This window comes from Protopterus annectens, chromosome 6.part0 (assembly GCF_019279795.1).
Source record: "Protopterus annectens isolate FY-2018-M chromosome 6.part0, PAN1.0, whole genome shotgun sequence".
Lineage (NCBI taxonomy): Eukaryota > Metazoa > Chordata > Ceratodontiformes > Protopteridae > Protopterus > Protopterus annectens.
Window position 1 is genome coordinate 615,515,291 of NC_056737.1, and position 15,344 is coordinate 615,530,634.

The 15,344-nt window shown below is 37.6% G+C and overlaps 1 protein-coding gene across 1 annotated transcript; it reads right to left on the bottom strand.

The window, feature by feature from the left end:
• Positions 1-6,881: 6,881 nt before the first annotated feature.
• Positions 6,882-9,727, bottom strand: CLEC14A (C-type lectin domain containing 14A). The gene has a single exon (XM_044074285.1). It carries the CDS (start codon positions 9,577-9,579, stop codon positions 8,368-8,370), a length of 1,212 nt encoding a protein of 403 aa, XP_043930220.1. The 5' UTR covers positions 9,580-9,727; the 3' UTR covers positions 6,882-8,367.
• Positions 9,728-15,344: the final 5,617 nt, after the last annotated feature.

Below are 15,344 nucleotides of genomic sequence, written 5' to 3' on the forward strand. Positions count from 1 at the left end.
GGTGGTGGCAGTGATTTTTACTGTATAGTCTGGGTAAAAGGGGCACAGATGGAGAACCTGTGCCATCCTTCCCCAGGAGGGTCTGTGTGGTTGTATAAACTCTTATCTCAAAGTGTGTGTGTGTCAGCTACTTGGGCAAGGACACAAAGCAATGGTTGGATAGAGAGGGTGCTGGAGGTTTTAGCTTGCCCACTAGGCTGAGATCTGGACCCTATAGCTGTGCCAGTGGGGAGTCTTATTGGGGATCTGGAGAGAAAGGGAGTAACCAGCCCCAGAGTGATTGTGATCACTGTGTGCTCATAAGGGAAATTGTACTTTACTGTGTGTGTATTTATTATCCTTTCCCTATATGGATGCCCCTCACTGGTGTTAGTGATGAGGATTGAAGCTCCTTGATTGCTGGGCCAGTGCACGGGCATCACAGAGGTGACAACTTAAGTGTTTATTAGTAATCAATGAACAAAGAGTGAGAGAAAGGGTCACAGAGAAAAGGAAGGGAGCATATTCATGTGTTTTTTGTTGGACTTACAGTTTCATTGCTAATAGCCCATGATGAGAAAACAGAGACAGTATTCAATTGTTGGAGTAAGTATATTTTTATGTCACTACATACATCTCCTGTAATGTTTTTTATGTTGGCAAAATGTGCAGGAAACATCAGAAAAGGATGCAAAACAATGTATATTCTATAAAAAGTAAAGGTAATGCTATGTATTATAAAAAACATTTAACATTATATACAGATTTTAAGAATGTTTTTGTTTTATATTATGGAGAATGTCAGTAGTTCTGAAAAAGGAGGGGATGCTGAGTTACTGCTTGTCAGCAGTGAAATTTCCTAGCAACTCGAGCTGCCAGCTATCATCCCCCTGGCATGAGTGTTTTCTGGTGTGGTGGCTAACACATTACACCTTTGAAGCAAAGGTCTGATGTTCAGATCCCAGTATTAACTTAAACATTGCTGTTATTTGATTTTATCTGAATTTTCATGGATATGTTTTTAATTAATTAAATAATAGGAAGTGGAGTGCTTGTGAACTTGAATGAGTAGTGATTGGTGTAAAAGGGAACATGTGATTTACAATAAACATTATTTAAAATTGGTTTTGTTTTAAAAAGTTTATTAGTCTGATGAAGTCCATTGGGAGTGAAAGGATGAAAGCACTGGCTAATAAACCATCGTTTTTGGAATAACCTACTGGAGTGGTCTCTTTGGCTGCTTTTTCTATATAAAGTGCGAGAGAGAGAAAGAGAGTTCAGAATGTGGGTACTGCTCCCATGTTCTGGGGTTTAGACAGAGCTTGCCCTTGCAAAAAAATGTTTACTATGCTTTGCAACTTTGGAAGTCTCGCTGTTTTGACTTGTGACCTCCTAAGCTTTTAAGTGTTTGAGGTTCTAATAACCACATGTTGGTTAAATGAGACACAGTAATTTATGGTGGATCACAGACACACACACACACACACACACACACACATATATATATATATATATATATATATATACATATATACATATACAAACACAGTCCTGACTCATGCCATATACAGAGTCACACAGCAGGCAAATGGAGACCAAAGGAACCAAACCTAGAACAACTAAAAACAGAAATGGAAGAAGTTAACCTTTTGGCTCATACTGCTTAATGTGTTACACATACCACTTCTATTGTACAACACTGATAAAAACAATTCTGTTTAGTCAGGGCGTAATGTACCCTCAAGCTTTGACACTGTCATCATTCCACATAATATCTGAAAAGATTTTCTATAAGCTCAGATGAAAAGCAGAACTGCATGTTCAGTGGTACAGGATTCTCAAACTTCTCTTATTAGAGGGTCCATTGATTAAATATTGCCAACTTTAAATCAATTTAAAAATTACAAAAATTACAATCTCTTTAATGAATCCACGGTGGTGGTGCTGCTGTAGCGTTGTCGCCTCACAGTAAGACGCTGTCCGGTTCGATTCTCAGCTAGAGCGTCTTCTGCGTGGAGACATGCGTGAATGGGCATACCTCCTTGAAGGTTGTGCGTCAGGGCTGGTAACTTGGCACGTAAAAATCAACTACCAATCATTAGCGGACCGGAGTTCCGTTGTGGCGACCCCTAACTGGGAAAAGCCGAAAGACACTAACAACAACATTGTCTTTAATGAGAAAAAGACAAGTTGACGACTTCTTAACTGCTAAGACTATACATCTCCCAACAGGAAATACTGGTTATGCCCTAGTAAAATAGAACCAAAAATAATCGACACATAAAGGGTCATAAAGTGATACTAATGCTAACAACTAATTTATTTCAACATAGTTTTCATGTGTTTTTTAAACAAGGAAGCATATGTTTCCTTTATCAAAGAGCTAAACTTATTTAAAAGAAACATTTTTAGTGTCAGTTGAGACACTCTACACAGGGTTTAAATATGCCTTTATCTATGTCTTAAAACTCAATTAAATGCTATAAATTCATCATACATGTACATATTTTCTACATGTAGTATTAAAATAAAATATTTAGTAACATCACATTAGAAATCTAAATTGTACTAATTAGAAGCTTAGTCAGGTATTTCAGTAGCAAAGCATTTTTACTGGTTCCTCTTTTATTATTCATATTTCAGTTTATTTCTGGATTGTAGAAAATAAAATTTTATAGCCACACATTTTCTTTCTTTCTTTTCTTCAAAATTGAAAGCTCAAGCTTTCGTTTTTAACAGACACAGTACAATGATGCCAGTTAACTGAAAACAGGCAGAATATTCATATGTATCATCAGCAACATGAATCCTGAAAAACAAACTAAAAAAATGAGGGCGAACAGGGTATGGATAAACTAAAATCTTATCTCATCTTTTCAGTGCCAGTATATATCTGGCTTCTGTCAAAAATCACTTGGTACAAGTAGTTATGTACAGACAGACAAACAGACAAGCATGGATGTGGAAATGCATACACTCCACATTTATATCACTGAATATCTGGGATGGGGGAATAATAGGACTAAACTGGACAAATGTGAGGCTAGGTAAGGGTTCTTCTTAAATGGACCACTGACTGCAGTCAGCTGCTCCAGTGTAACAAGAGACAATATTGAAAGCATGCTGTCACTCATAGTACTCTGCCTGAGAACCAATCCATGAAGAAGTAAAGTCTGGAGGTGTTGGGTGGGTGACAGTGTCAAGCACTGGGGTCTGCATCCTTGAGAAGGAAGTTAAACATGGTATTTATTGAATAACTCTTAAAAATAGAAGAAAATGAAAATAGATTTAGACTTGGTTTAACATTTGTACACAAGTATCCCTCTTCTTTGGTTGGCATAAATATGTTTCATTATGCTAGTCTACACAGTATGTTATATGCAGAATTGCTCAAAGGAAATATACAATTTAATAGAAATTCAAGTTATATATTTACTAGTAGCACACTTCATTAGAATATTGCCAAAATGCTGAAGGCAGTTTCAAAGCATTAAAGTAAACTGTGTGGCTTTAAAACAGTGGTAAAAATGTTTGTATAAAAAGGTACATTTGTAACAGAGAACTTGTTTCCATATTTTCAAACAGACACTGTATTGTTCTGCTTTAAATCTAATGGATGTTATAAATTTAGTATTACATAATAAATAAGCTAAAATTTAAACACACAATGCTAACTTGTGAATTCACAAAAAAAATCATGGGCATTGTGACAGCTTGCTGGCATTTGGACTTTGCACTTATATTAATAAAATGCACTAAACATACCAACTTGTTAACCTCTAAGGCTATGATAAGTTTTGATGAAACAAAATATGACAGCAACTCACTTCACTGAAATGCAAGTGCAAGGTGTGTTTTATTGCATAAATTTATTTAATGCTGGGATGCACTCAAAATACACAAGAAGTTCATATAAAAGGAAATCGTTCTAAAACAGGCTGACATAATGCACTGAATATACCCTTTACGCCAACATTCAGAAATCTTGGATTACTATATCTAGTTAGTACAATGAGAATTGCTCTCAGGATGGGAGAGGTTTGAGGTGCTTCAACTTGATGTACAATTACTTTTAATGTGGGGATGGCAGTTTCTACTGATAAAAATACTTTTGTACAAATTTGCCACAGCCAGGATATTATATATCTGGTATCTCTCTTTCTACCCTTTCTTTGTGTAAGTGTGTGTGTGTGTGTGTGTGTGTGTGTGTGTGTGTGTGTGTATATATATATATATATATATACACACACACACACACACATATATATATATATATATACATATATATATATATATATATATATATATATATTAATTATCAACAGTTCTCATTATTCCATGTATAAACAAAAGGAGCACTAATACACTTTTAAAAATTACAGTGTCAAAAATAATTCAAATGGTGTGTAATGCTATTGTTATTAAGCAGGGCTAAGCTTGGTGTACTTTATGGTCAAGAATTCTGTAGCACATAGCTGACAGGAAGATTAACCAGGGTCCCACCTTTTACAGCTAGCCTGGTTATAAATCAGACTTTAGCCTTCATATATAGGATGTATGGTGACATGGTGGTTAGCATTGCTGCTGCACAGTTACTTTACAGCTTTTGGTTCTATGGCTCAGTTTCTGTTTGGGATGACTTATTTGGTGTATCCTTCTTGTGCCTGTGTGGGTTTTACTGACCACTCTAGTTCCCTTCAACATCACAAAGAGCATTAGCTGTACTGCAGTTATCTAAACTGGCTGTGGATCTGCTTGTTGGATGTGAGTGTCTGCATGTGTTCTGTGATGGGCTGGCATCTCCTCAGGATTATTTATTTGCCTTATGCCTGTTGCTTGCTGGGATAGGCAAAGGCTCCTCCATGACCTTTAAAAGGATAAAACAGTTACTGGAAAAATATACAGCACAACAGATTACCTAAGTCAGTTGAATAGTTTCATTGTTTAAATCACAACTTAGTAGTCAAGGAAAAATGCTAACAATTGCTAAACTTAAATGAGAGAGAGAGAGATACAGAGAGCTACAGAGAGATATGCAGGCAAAAACAGTAATACATACCAGTAGTCTTCAATTGTGATGTGAGATTGAATTAATTAATTTTGCATAACTGGGTTTTCTGAGTGTTACTTCAATATTTGTAACATTTTTACACTCAACATGCTTTGAATAGCAGTCAAGATACAAAAGTATTAAGTTATATCGAATTACAACAAGCTGGTATGAAAAAGCCTTAGTCTAAAACTATAAATGCTTGTCAAAATGCACAAAATGTCCTTACATACTGGTATATGTAGTTAGTTCCGAAATATTTCAACAGAGATAACGGTAACATAAGCAGTATGTTAAATCTAAATACCCGAGGTCTGAAGTCACTGGATTTTGGTGATTAAAACATTCAAATTCCATTTACACTGGAATTCTGAATTACAACCTGTTGACTACTAAATATATTTTTGGATACTGCAGTAACTCTAGTTTTTGTTTGCAGTAGAATAACAAATAAGCAAAACCATATTCCTGATACAGACTTATAAACAGAACATAATTATTATAGGAAAGTTATCAGTAGCAAAAAATGGCTTTTGTAAATTTCAGAGTTGGTCTAAAGGCATGATTCCTTACCACACCTATTTTTACCATTACTGATAATTTAAGCTTCTACCATTACCATTCCAGTGTTTGCTGGTATAAGAAAAACAAAAACTGTGACTGTGATGATTTCATCTCATACTTTAGTGTCTTGTCAGCACAAAAGAGTACAGGATTAAAATATAGTAAAAGGAAAACAGACACATTTCTGTGCATTATTCCTTATGCACTAATGGTTAAGGATGGGTAAACCAAAAAACTATTCAGTCCTTTCTTCCCTACACATGTGGTAAGAGAACTGCATCTGTGAGTGTACACCATATCTCTCTCTCTGTGTACATCTGTCTATCTATATTTGTCAATACTGATCTGTCTATTACCTATCTCTCTTTTGTTCCCTACATGGAGTAGTTTGCTGTGTATGTACATGACCATCAAATAGCTGATTTTGTTCCCTTGGTGTTATATTTCTCGAAATATCATTTCAGTTCATTAAATGAGATAGTTAGACTGGCATTTATGAGGCAAGTGTTTTTGGCTTTGCAGGATGCTTCTCTTTTCACAAAGCTGGGAGACTGTAGAGTTTGCATATAACTAATGGGGTGTGGAGAGGGCTTCACTCCCCTCAAGGGAGGTACTGGGGAACTTGCAACCTGCAAAAGCGTAATTTTACTGCTGTCTGGTTGTGATTTAGAAGTACTGTGAAATTTATAATTTGTGGCTAACAAATTAGCATTAGGATGCTTGACAATCAATTGTCCGTATATAGGCATACTATGCATGTGTATAAATAAATGATTCTACTCCATAATGTTGAAAACTCAAAACAGCAAGACCATAACACTGAAAATTCAAAACATCTAAAAATCATAATATCGAATTTCACAACATCAAAAATGTATAAAATTGAGTAGTGTATCATCAAACATATAAATGTTATAGTTTATTCTGTTAATTTTTATATAGTGTTTAATATGCCACTCTGTACATGTTTTCAGGCCATACAGGTAAGTGATTTAGACATTATGTGTACATTCTTTATGGTAATCGCGATACAGTGGGGTTAGAAAATTAACTTTTTCCCACTGTAGTGCGATCTTGGAGTTGGTATATTTAATTGATCATTTGGTGTTGTTATAGGTGGAGGGGATGTTATTTATACTTGCTTTATAGTTTTCGATGTTGTGAAATTTGATGTTATGAGTTTTAGATGTTTTGAATTTTTGATGTTATGATCTCGCTGTTTTGAAATTAGATGTTATGAGTTTTTGATGTTTTGAAATAGAACCAAATAAATATATGTGTGTGTGTGTGTGTGTGTGTATATGTATATAGGACGCACACACACACACACACACACACACACACACACACACACACACACACACATATATATCCAGGCCTTATTTAGTGTTTACTGGACCTCTGCTTCATTTGCTGTGGGCTCATGGGTTCTTACTATCAAAATCAGTAATGCTGTATTACACCATAACACCCTAAAAATTCTTAATAATACAGTGAGCAATTAAATCATAGTTTATTCTTTAAATAGTATGAAAGTATAGTAGTGATATTTGACCATTTTTGTTTTCAGAAGGGTTCAGTGATAACAAAAATTTCTAGGGAGCTAAACTGACTACATTTTAGAGGGAGGAAGGAAGAGATTATGTTATCCTATGTTAAACATCTCTCTGCTTTCCACACGCTGGAATATCATTCATTAGCAGCATTCCTCTTCCAAGCATTACTTATTTTCTATGTAGACCAACTGCTTTACTAGCCTGAACTCTCTCATACATGCATACGCTCTACGTAGTTTCTAATTCAGAGTCTTAATCTCTTTTTTTCTATCAAATGCTACCATCATTACTGCTTAGTTTGTAGGTAACACTACCAATGCAATGTTTGTATTTCCTTACAAATACATCCAATAGAAATGCTATGTAAAATCCTTTCTCTTGGCTAGGAATGTAGGGGAATATCATCTGTGATTACTACAGAGTTATAGGAAATGATGTTCAAGTATGTTTGATTATGTGCACCCTAAACACGGAAAGTATTACAGCTACTTTGTATACATATTCTATAAAACTAACCCACTGCTTTAAAAGAATAACTGAGAATTATTCTCCTTTCTCACAGCTGTTGAATCACGAAATCAAGAAGGCAGATAAAGTTATAAATGGACAGTTTGTAATGGAACCATACAATTATTACTGGCTTGCTGCATTGTGATTCCATGACAAGTTAGGCTACTTTTCTGCCAGTATAAAATACTTAGGTTTTTGGGTATTTGGGCATAATTTGTTTCCTTCCCATGCCCGCATGCACTTAACACATACCAGAATGCACTATCTGGAAAGTTCATAAAACTTAAGTCCAATTACTTGTAATATGAGTACTCACTTTTAGCATTCTTGTTATGACACCAGTCTCATTAAGGTTGCTACCTTTTCAGATACCCAAAATGGGATTTTTTTTTTTATGGAAACATGAAATTTTGTAAGATAAACACATACCCAGAATCAATGTTAAGGAGTGGACTTCACTTTGTTGCCAAAATAAGAGCTCACTCCAGTAGAATCAGAGTTGTTTCCTATTATATTCATGCATTTCAGTTACAAAATAATTGTTTTATGCACATCTTAGTGGAAACATCATGGTAACTATTTTTTGTCGTAAAAACCTCAGGACATTTGACACTTTTTTTCAAGTTTTTCCCCATAGGATGTAATTGTCCAAATAGAGACTATCCTGTCTAGGGAGGGGCAAGTGGTAAACCTAAAGTCTCATCCTTGTTATACTCTAATTATACTGGTCTTTTCTTCGGTTTCTGTTTTCGATTTATTTTCCTCTGCCTTCAAGTTGTCATCTTTTGTGGAAGTTGTTCCTGACTTTCTGAAATAGAGCTTAAACACACACAAAACCAAAGCTATGAGCAGTACCAAACCTCCAACAGCCGCAGCCAGTGGGATGAATAGCTTGGACGTGCTGTATGTCAAACCTTGAGGCTGCTGTGTGATAGTAGAAGTGGAGGTTGGACGGACATTGCCCTCACTTAAGGACTGCACGGTTGGAGGCACCCCTTTAGTCAAGTTTCCCGGGGCAGTACGTGATGCTGATTGTGTGGGGTCTAACAAAATGCATGACCTCCCGTCCGTTTGTAGGATATACCCACCCGTGGTATTGCACAAACATTGAAAGCTACCCGGAGTGTTTACGCACTGAAATTCGCAAGGCTGCTGTAGGCAATCATCCACATCGATACACTCACCAGTCCCATTTCGTTCATAGCCTGGTTCACATTTACATGGAGAAGATGGATGTTTGGACCCTACCCATGCGTACTCTCCGTCTGTAAAGCGGCAGTATAGAGTATGCAGTTTTCCAGAGCCCTGGCAAGCCACTGTAGCGGTCGTCTCACTTGGACAGAAGTTCAGAGTGCTGCTGTTAATCCCGTAAGGAGTCTGGTAAGTGACTGCTCCGACTACTTCTGTATCCAGAGGCTGGCATGTGCCGTTGGAAGTATACTGACAGATATATCTATGGTTCGTATTACATTGATCATAGTCCCATCTCCACTGGATGGGCTTGTCTTGCCAGACCACCTTGACACCAGCACAGCGAGGGGTTGTGCAGGTATTTTTAACTTCTTTTTCCCATATATTAACACTAGGGGCCGATTCCCCTCCAGTAATCCAAACAAATCCTTTCAGTGGTTTTTCCTGTACAACACACGTGCCCCTTTTTAATTCAAGTCCTAGTCGAAAGAAGTCCCTTCTAGAGCCGTCGGAAAGTTTCGACAGGAGTGACAGGACGGTTTGGACCTCCGCGTCAGATTTCATAGTGGCCAGGGTACCATGGTCTCCGCAGTCTGGTTTAGAAGAATCTTTATTCTCACTGTGGACACTGTAACATTTATTGAACTGGTTGCATAATGTTTCTGCAGGCGCAGAACAAAGAACTGAGAAGAATAAAGAAATGCCAAGAAGCAGAACAAAGAGCCACATTCTAAATCTGTTTTTCTCTGGGGCTATCACGTCTTTCTGGGTGCCGATCTCTCCCACAACAGAGATGATAGCAACTCCTCATCACCTCCAGAAGTACGCACGGTGTTCCGGTCAAGCCCCTATTTCTTGAAAGAGATGGATTGGCGGAAAAAGTAACAAAGCAGTAAAGCAGTTCACTAGGCTGACACTATCCATGCCTCCCAAATGTTCCTCTTAACGAAGAACTTTTCTCATTCTGTGTTAAAAGATCCCATGTTCTGCACCTCCCCTCACCGGTGGGGGTTTGTACCTCTTAACTGCACAAATTAACTCAGAATGCACGTATTTTTCTTAATATTATGGTCTGTTCCTCCTAAAAGTAGTGTTTTTAGCATATCATTGAGGACTGAAGTCCCTAAATAATGACACACATTTGATTTTCAGACTTCATGCTCTTCAGAAAAAGGATGCTAATGCAAAACCTATTATTCAAGCAACTTTCTAAATTTATAAGAGCAATAAGATTTTAGTCCTATGCCCCCAATTATTTTTGTCTTTGTCCGGATCTTGCGCCAAGAAATTGACGCGTTATGTTTGTCACGCATTTATTGTTAACAAATTGTTAAATAATATCCATGCTAAGCAGTGTTGAATCATACTAATTAATCAAAATAACTTGTTGTAAATAAAAACGTAACGTATTTAACCAAGTTATGAGCCCCAAGCCAAACTTGTCAGTAAGGGTTTAAGGTTACCACCTATCCCACTTTGCGAGGGACAGTCCCTCTTTGGGCAGTTGTGTCCTGACAAAAAAAATGTAAAAATGGCAAATGTCCTGAGATTTTAGGACAAAATTATTTCCTACATTTTATGTAATAGTTACATAAAACAGTTATTCTGTATCTAAAATACCTAAATGTTATAAGAAACAGAATAAGCAAATAAAATGCTACAAGAATAAGCTTTTATTTAGGCAAAAAAGTTAAGTTCTATCCTTTGTACTGACCATGGGTATGTGTCGACCTGTAAAATCTGATGTTTGTACCAAAATATCCCACTTTGGCCATTCGAAAAGGTGGCAACCCTGTAAGGGTTCCACAGTTTGTTGATTTGTTCCAGATTACTAGAGATGTTATTCCACATTTTGGAGATGGAAGATACGAGATGTGTTTTTTGCTTTTGTTAACGATAGTCCTGCAATCTTTCTAGGGGACAATGTTTCAGTGGTCTATAATTTTAGAGACATCCCTGGTAATTTTGGTTCAAAATTTTACTCCGTCCTACTTAAAAATTGCATTTTTTAAGAAAAAGTGGTGGATTTCAATTAATTAATTTTACATTTACAGACTGGGACCCTGGTGATGGAGACTGGTGGTGGTGCTGCGGTAGCATTGTAGCCTCACAGTAAGATGCTGTCAGGTTCGATTCTCAGCTAGAGCGTCTTCTGCGTGGAGACATGCGTGAATGGGTGTGCCTTCATTGAAGGTTGTGCATCAGAGCTGGTAACTCGGCATGTAAAAATCAACTACCAATCATTAGTGGACCGGAGTTCCACTGTGGCGACCTCTAACCGGGAAAAGCCGAAAGACACAAAGACTCAAGAACATGGGCGCAGCCAAAAAATGTTCACTTCATACTCACAGTCTCAAGGTACTGCACCCCTCAACTCCTTGCTTTCAGAAAATGTAGACGCCTGCCAAGAGCTGGACCAATACACTCAGCAAAAATTTCACCTTTTGCACCAAAACCACAAAAGACTGATTTTTAGATTAGTAACCATATTTGACATGAACAGATTTGCACTTGTGGACAGTAGTTTAAGTTACAGACATATACAAACATATTCAGACTACTGTACTTTTAGTATGTGCAGCTACAGGTCTGGGGGGGGGGGGTTATACACATTTCAGTACACAGAGTGTGTCTAGCAACACTTTGCTTCAGAAAATAATTGCTAATTCACATCATCTTCTTTCTACATAAATCATGTCAGTATTTTAAAAAAAATCCTATTTAGGGGCCTTTTCACTGTTGTTTTAATTATTATTAATTCTGGAAATAAAAGGTTAAGAGCTATGCCTAAGACAATTAATAATGCCAATAAAGTACAAAAGAGACATAAAATGGAAGAGGAATTAGACATCTTGAGTTTTAATTGTTCCAAAAAAGTAGACACCAATAAAATATATCTGTCTTAAAGTTCAACGATATAACTAATTTTGATGAAAGGATTTGCTTGCATTTTCTGTGCGTGCCTCTTCTTACTGTTTGTCTGCAAATTAAATTGGATGTTGAAAAAAACTGAATGAGTGTAGGAGCGTGTCCACCACCACCTTTTTTCCGCCCTATGCTGCCTATTACAGATGACCACCCTATCTGTTCCCTTGTAGGTGAGATCTTCGCACTCATAAGTTCTCCACACCAGGTGAGAGTGCCGGTCGTCCCTTTGGCAGCTACGTGGGAATTTTCTAATTAAGCCCTTGCCTAATTAGTGAAAATATGCATTAGCAGCATAGAGGAAGCTGTTGTGCAATAGACGTGTGAAGGGTAGAGGTACGGCGATAAAATCCTCATTGCTTTGCTCCTTATAAGCAAATTAACTATTATTACCATCTCCATCAAGTGTTGGATTGTCATGTTTCTCTGTCTCCAAGGAAGTAGGAGGCAGGTTTTATCCCTTTCATTCATCTTTCTTCTATCTGGCTACTCCAGTGTCAAGGCCTGTGTGTGTGTGTGTGTGTGTGTGTGTGTGTGTGTGTGTGTGTGTGTGTGTGTGTATGTGTGTGTGTGTGTGTGTGTGTGTGAAGGTGTTAATGCAGGGTGGGGGAGTTTCTAGAGACTGGCTCATATAAGTAGTAGTTAAAAGCTAAAGCCTCTAAAGCCACCATCACTTCTGTTTAATCAGGACCTTTTTACAGTAGGTGCAATGCTGAGGACTAAGGCACAACTGAAATATTGTGTAGGTGGGGTTAATTAAATCTACAAATGGCACAGTGATGTATATGTATATGTATATGTATATATATATGTATATATGTATATATATATATATATATATATATATATATATATATATATATTTTTTTTTTTTTTTTTTTTTTTTGAGTGTGTGTTTGTGTATGTATCTGCATTAACTCTGGACATCTTTACTCAATAATTCTGGACAAAGCTAAAAATAATATGGGACACAGGCCCAAAATCAGGGATAATTTACTGTAATTCATTTAGAAAGTTAATAGAACAAAACATTTTGAAGCAACGTGCATTTTCTAAACAGATGAATAAAAAGTATGAAACTCTAATGTCTTGCATTATTGATTAACTGTAATCCTCAGTGATTTACCAGAAACTCAAAAAAAATTAGAGGATGGCAAACATATAAGGCAAAATCAGAGGTATTCAGCAAAATCAGGTACTATGAGTGCTACAATGTACATACATGCATATGCACCCCTGGATGAGCTTGGCCTCATCCTTCCATGGTGGACCTTACTACTGCACAAAGAGGTAGACTGTCCATGCAAACTTCCTGAACCATATGTCCATGATGTTGCACATGTGGCCCATGCACATCTAGAGATCATCACACAGACCTTTTGCAATACTTAACAGCTCAACAAGGATTACTGTATTTCTAGGCCATATTATGGCCTTGCAGATCAGCAGGATCACAGCCATTGAGACAACTAGTTCAGATGATGGGCTGTACCCATAGCATGTATGGCCACTAGCATGCTGTCCACTCCTGTATTTCGTTTGCTCATTGGAGCTTGCAGCAATGAATGGTGAGTGTATAGCAGGGGAAGACGTGTGCCTGGGTAGATCTGTCTGTGACAGCCTGTCTTTGTGTGTCTGCCTGTGTTTCTGGGGTGAGTTTCACAGGCAGAGAAGCTCCACTACTGACAACATTATTCTTGGCCACTCTGAAATTTGGCTACCATCGTGATCAGAACCTGATACATTACTGACATCAGTCCGTGTCACATCCATTGTGGAGGAGCCTGACAGTTCATCAGTGAAAACACCAGAACAATTGCCCACACTAAGTGGGACTCACCACTAACACCCAAATCACAGTGAATGATTGAATACTATGTTATATAGTAGCATGGTAGAATACTAGGTAACATATTTTGTACTGGTGGTCACTGCATCTGAAGCCCTGGTCTTCCTATGAAAAGATGTGATTACACCTTTAATCTGTACAATATCATACATTTACCTAAAATGTAGGTACTTGATCCTCTCAAGACATACACACCTAGGACATCTCTAACTGATATTCTTGGTGGTTAGCTCTGAACCTGAAGGTGTCAGGACCCTCATGCAGAAAGGTGAGAAACTTCTCCACCTCTGTTAAAAGTGTTTGGGTCAGTAGGCCACCTCCTTTTGCTTTCTGCTCCTGTACCAGATGGGTAGCATGAGCTTTAGTAGCACTTATCGTTTCAGTGGCCTGGTGTCTCATTAGCTTGTAATTCCTCCATGGCCACTGACAGCACTGATGTCCTTAATCACATCCCATCAAGTATTGTAACAAAAGAGAGGGTCTAATTTATCATGGCTGATCATTTTCTAACAATGGAGATGGACAGCCTGCAGCAAAATCTCATTCTCTGCATACAAAAACTTGCATTTGCAGTGTTTGTCATATTCTAGCATCCTGGCATAGAATGAAAAAAAAAAAGTTCAAGAGAACATTTACATTACTACCTGACATATACATAATATGTAGGGTGCTTGTGTGGCAAGAGGTATGTGGTCTTCCTCTATCTGTGTGGGGAATACCACTCACATAATGGATAATAATGGACAGACAGGTTTTGTGTCTTACCTATCCTGTAGCACCCCCTCCAAAAAAAGGAAATGGACCTGAATTGTGGATTGCACTTAGCATCCATATGTAATAATCTTTTACAGCATTCCACTGTTGATTAGCATTTGTCACTGGCTGACCTCACATAGGTCATTGGTATGACAGTGTGCAGTTTAGACCTGGATGTATTCTGAATACACATACAGACAGGTGTAGCAGTTACATACAGACTGGAACCTGTTGAGGCCACAAACACATCAAAGAGACAACAAATAATTTATTAACTAAAAGGAACATGTATATTCCTGCTGCAGCCTGTGGTATGCAGCCATACAGAGCTATATATATGTTGGGTCTAACTTGTGCTGTCACTTCCTGTAACATGTATAAATAATGGGTATTCTGCCAAGTATCACCCACTTAAAGTGCGGACACACAAACACAAAACACACACACACACACACACACACACACACACACACACACATATATATATATATATATATATATATATATATATATATATATATATACACAAATTTACATTTTTCTAACACATTTGATAGAGATTGTAGGATCATAGGATAACAGGCAGTTACTAGGTTAATGGCCCTAGGGTCCTTACAAGCCTAACCACGTTCTACCCCTATTTCCACGATCAGCAACTATTGCCCTATCTAAGAGGGCACAAATGGAACCCTCGGGGTGAATTTATGGTTACCCATCCAATCGTCCAGATTGTGTTTGAAGAGGGCCAATGAGGTGCTCTGTTTGACATGAAGTGGGAGTCTGTTCAAAAGGTATGGTAACCTCTGGGAGACAAATCTGTCCCTCCAGCTGGTTCTATTAATGTCACATACCAAGTTAAGGTCTTTAGAGCAAGTAACCTGTGTACCATTTGACTTATGGATATGCAGCATTTCCAGTAAAGCAGGGTCAGAGATTGTCTTGTATGTAAAGCAGAGATCACCTT

Excerpts from the sequence above, each read along its gene's own strand:
- CLEC14A (XM_044074285.1), bottom strand. The coding sequence starts at position 9,579 with ATGTGGCTCTTTGTTCTGCTTCTTGGCATTTCTTTATTCTTCTCAGTT.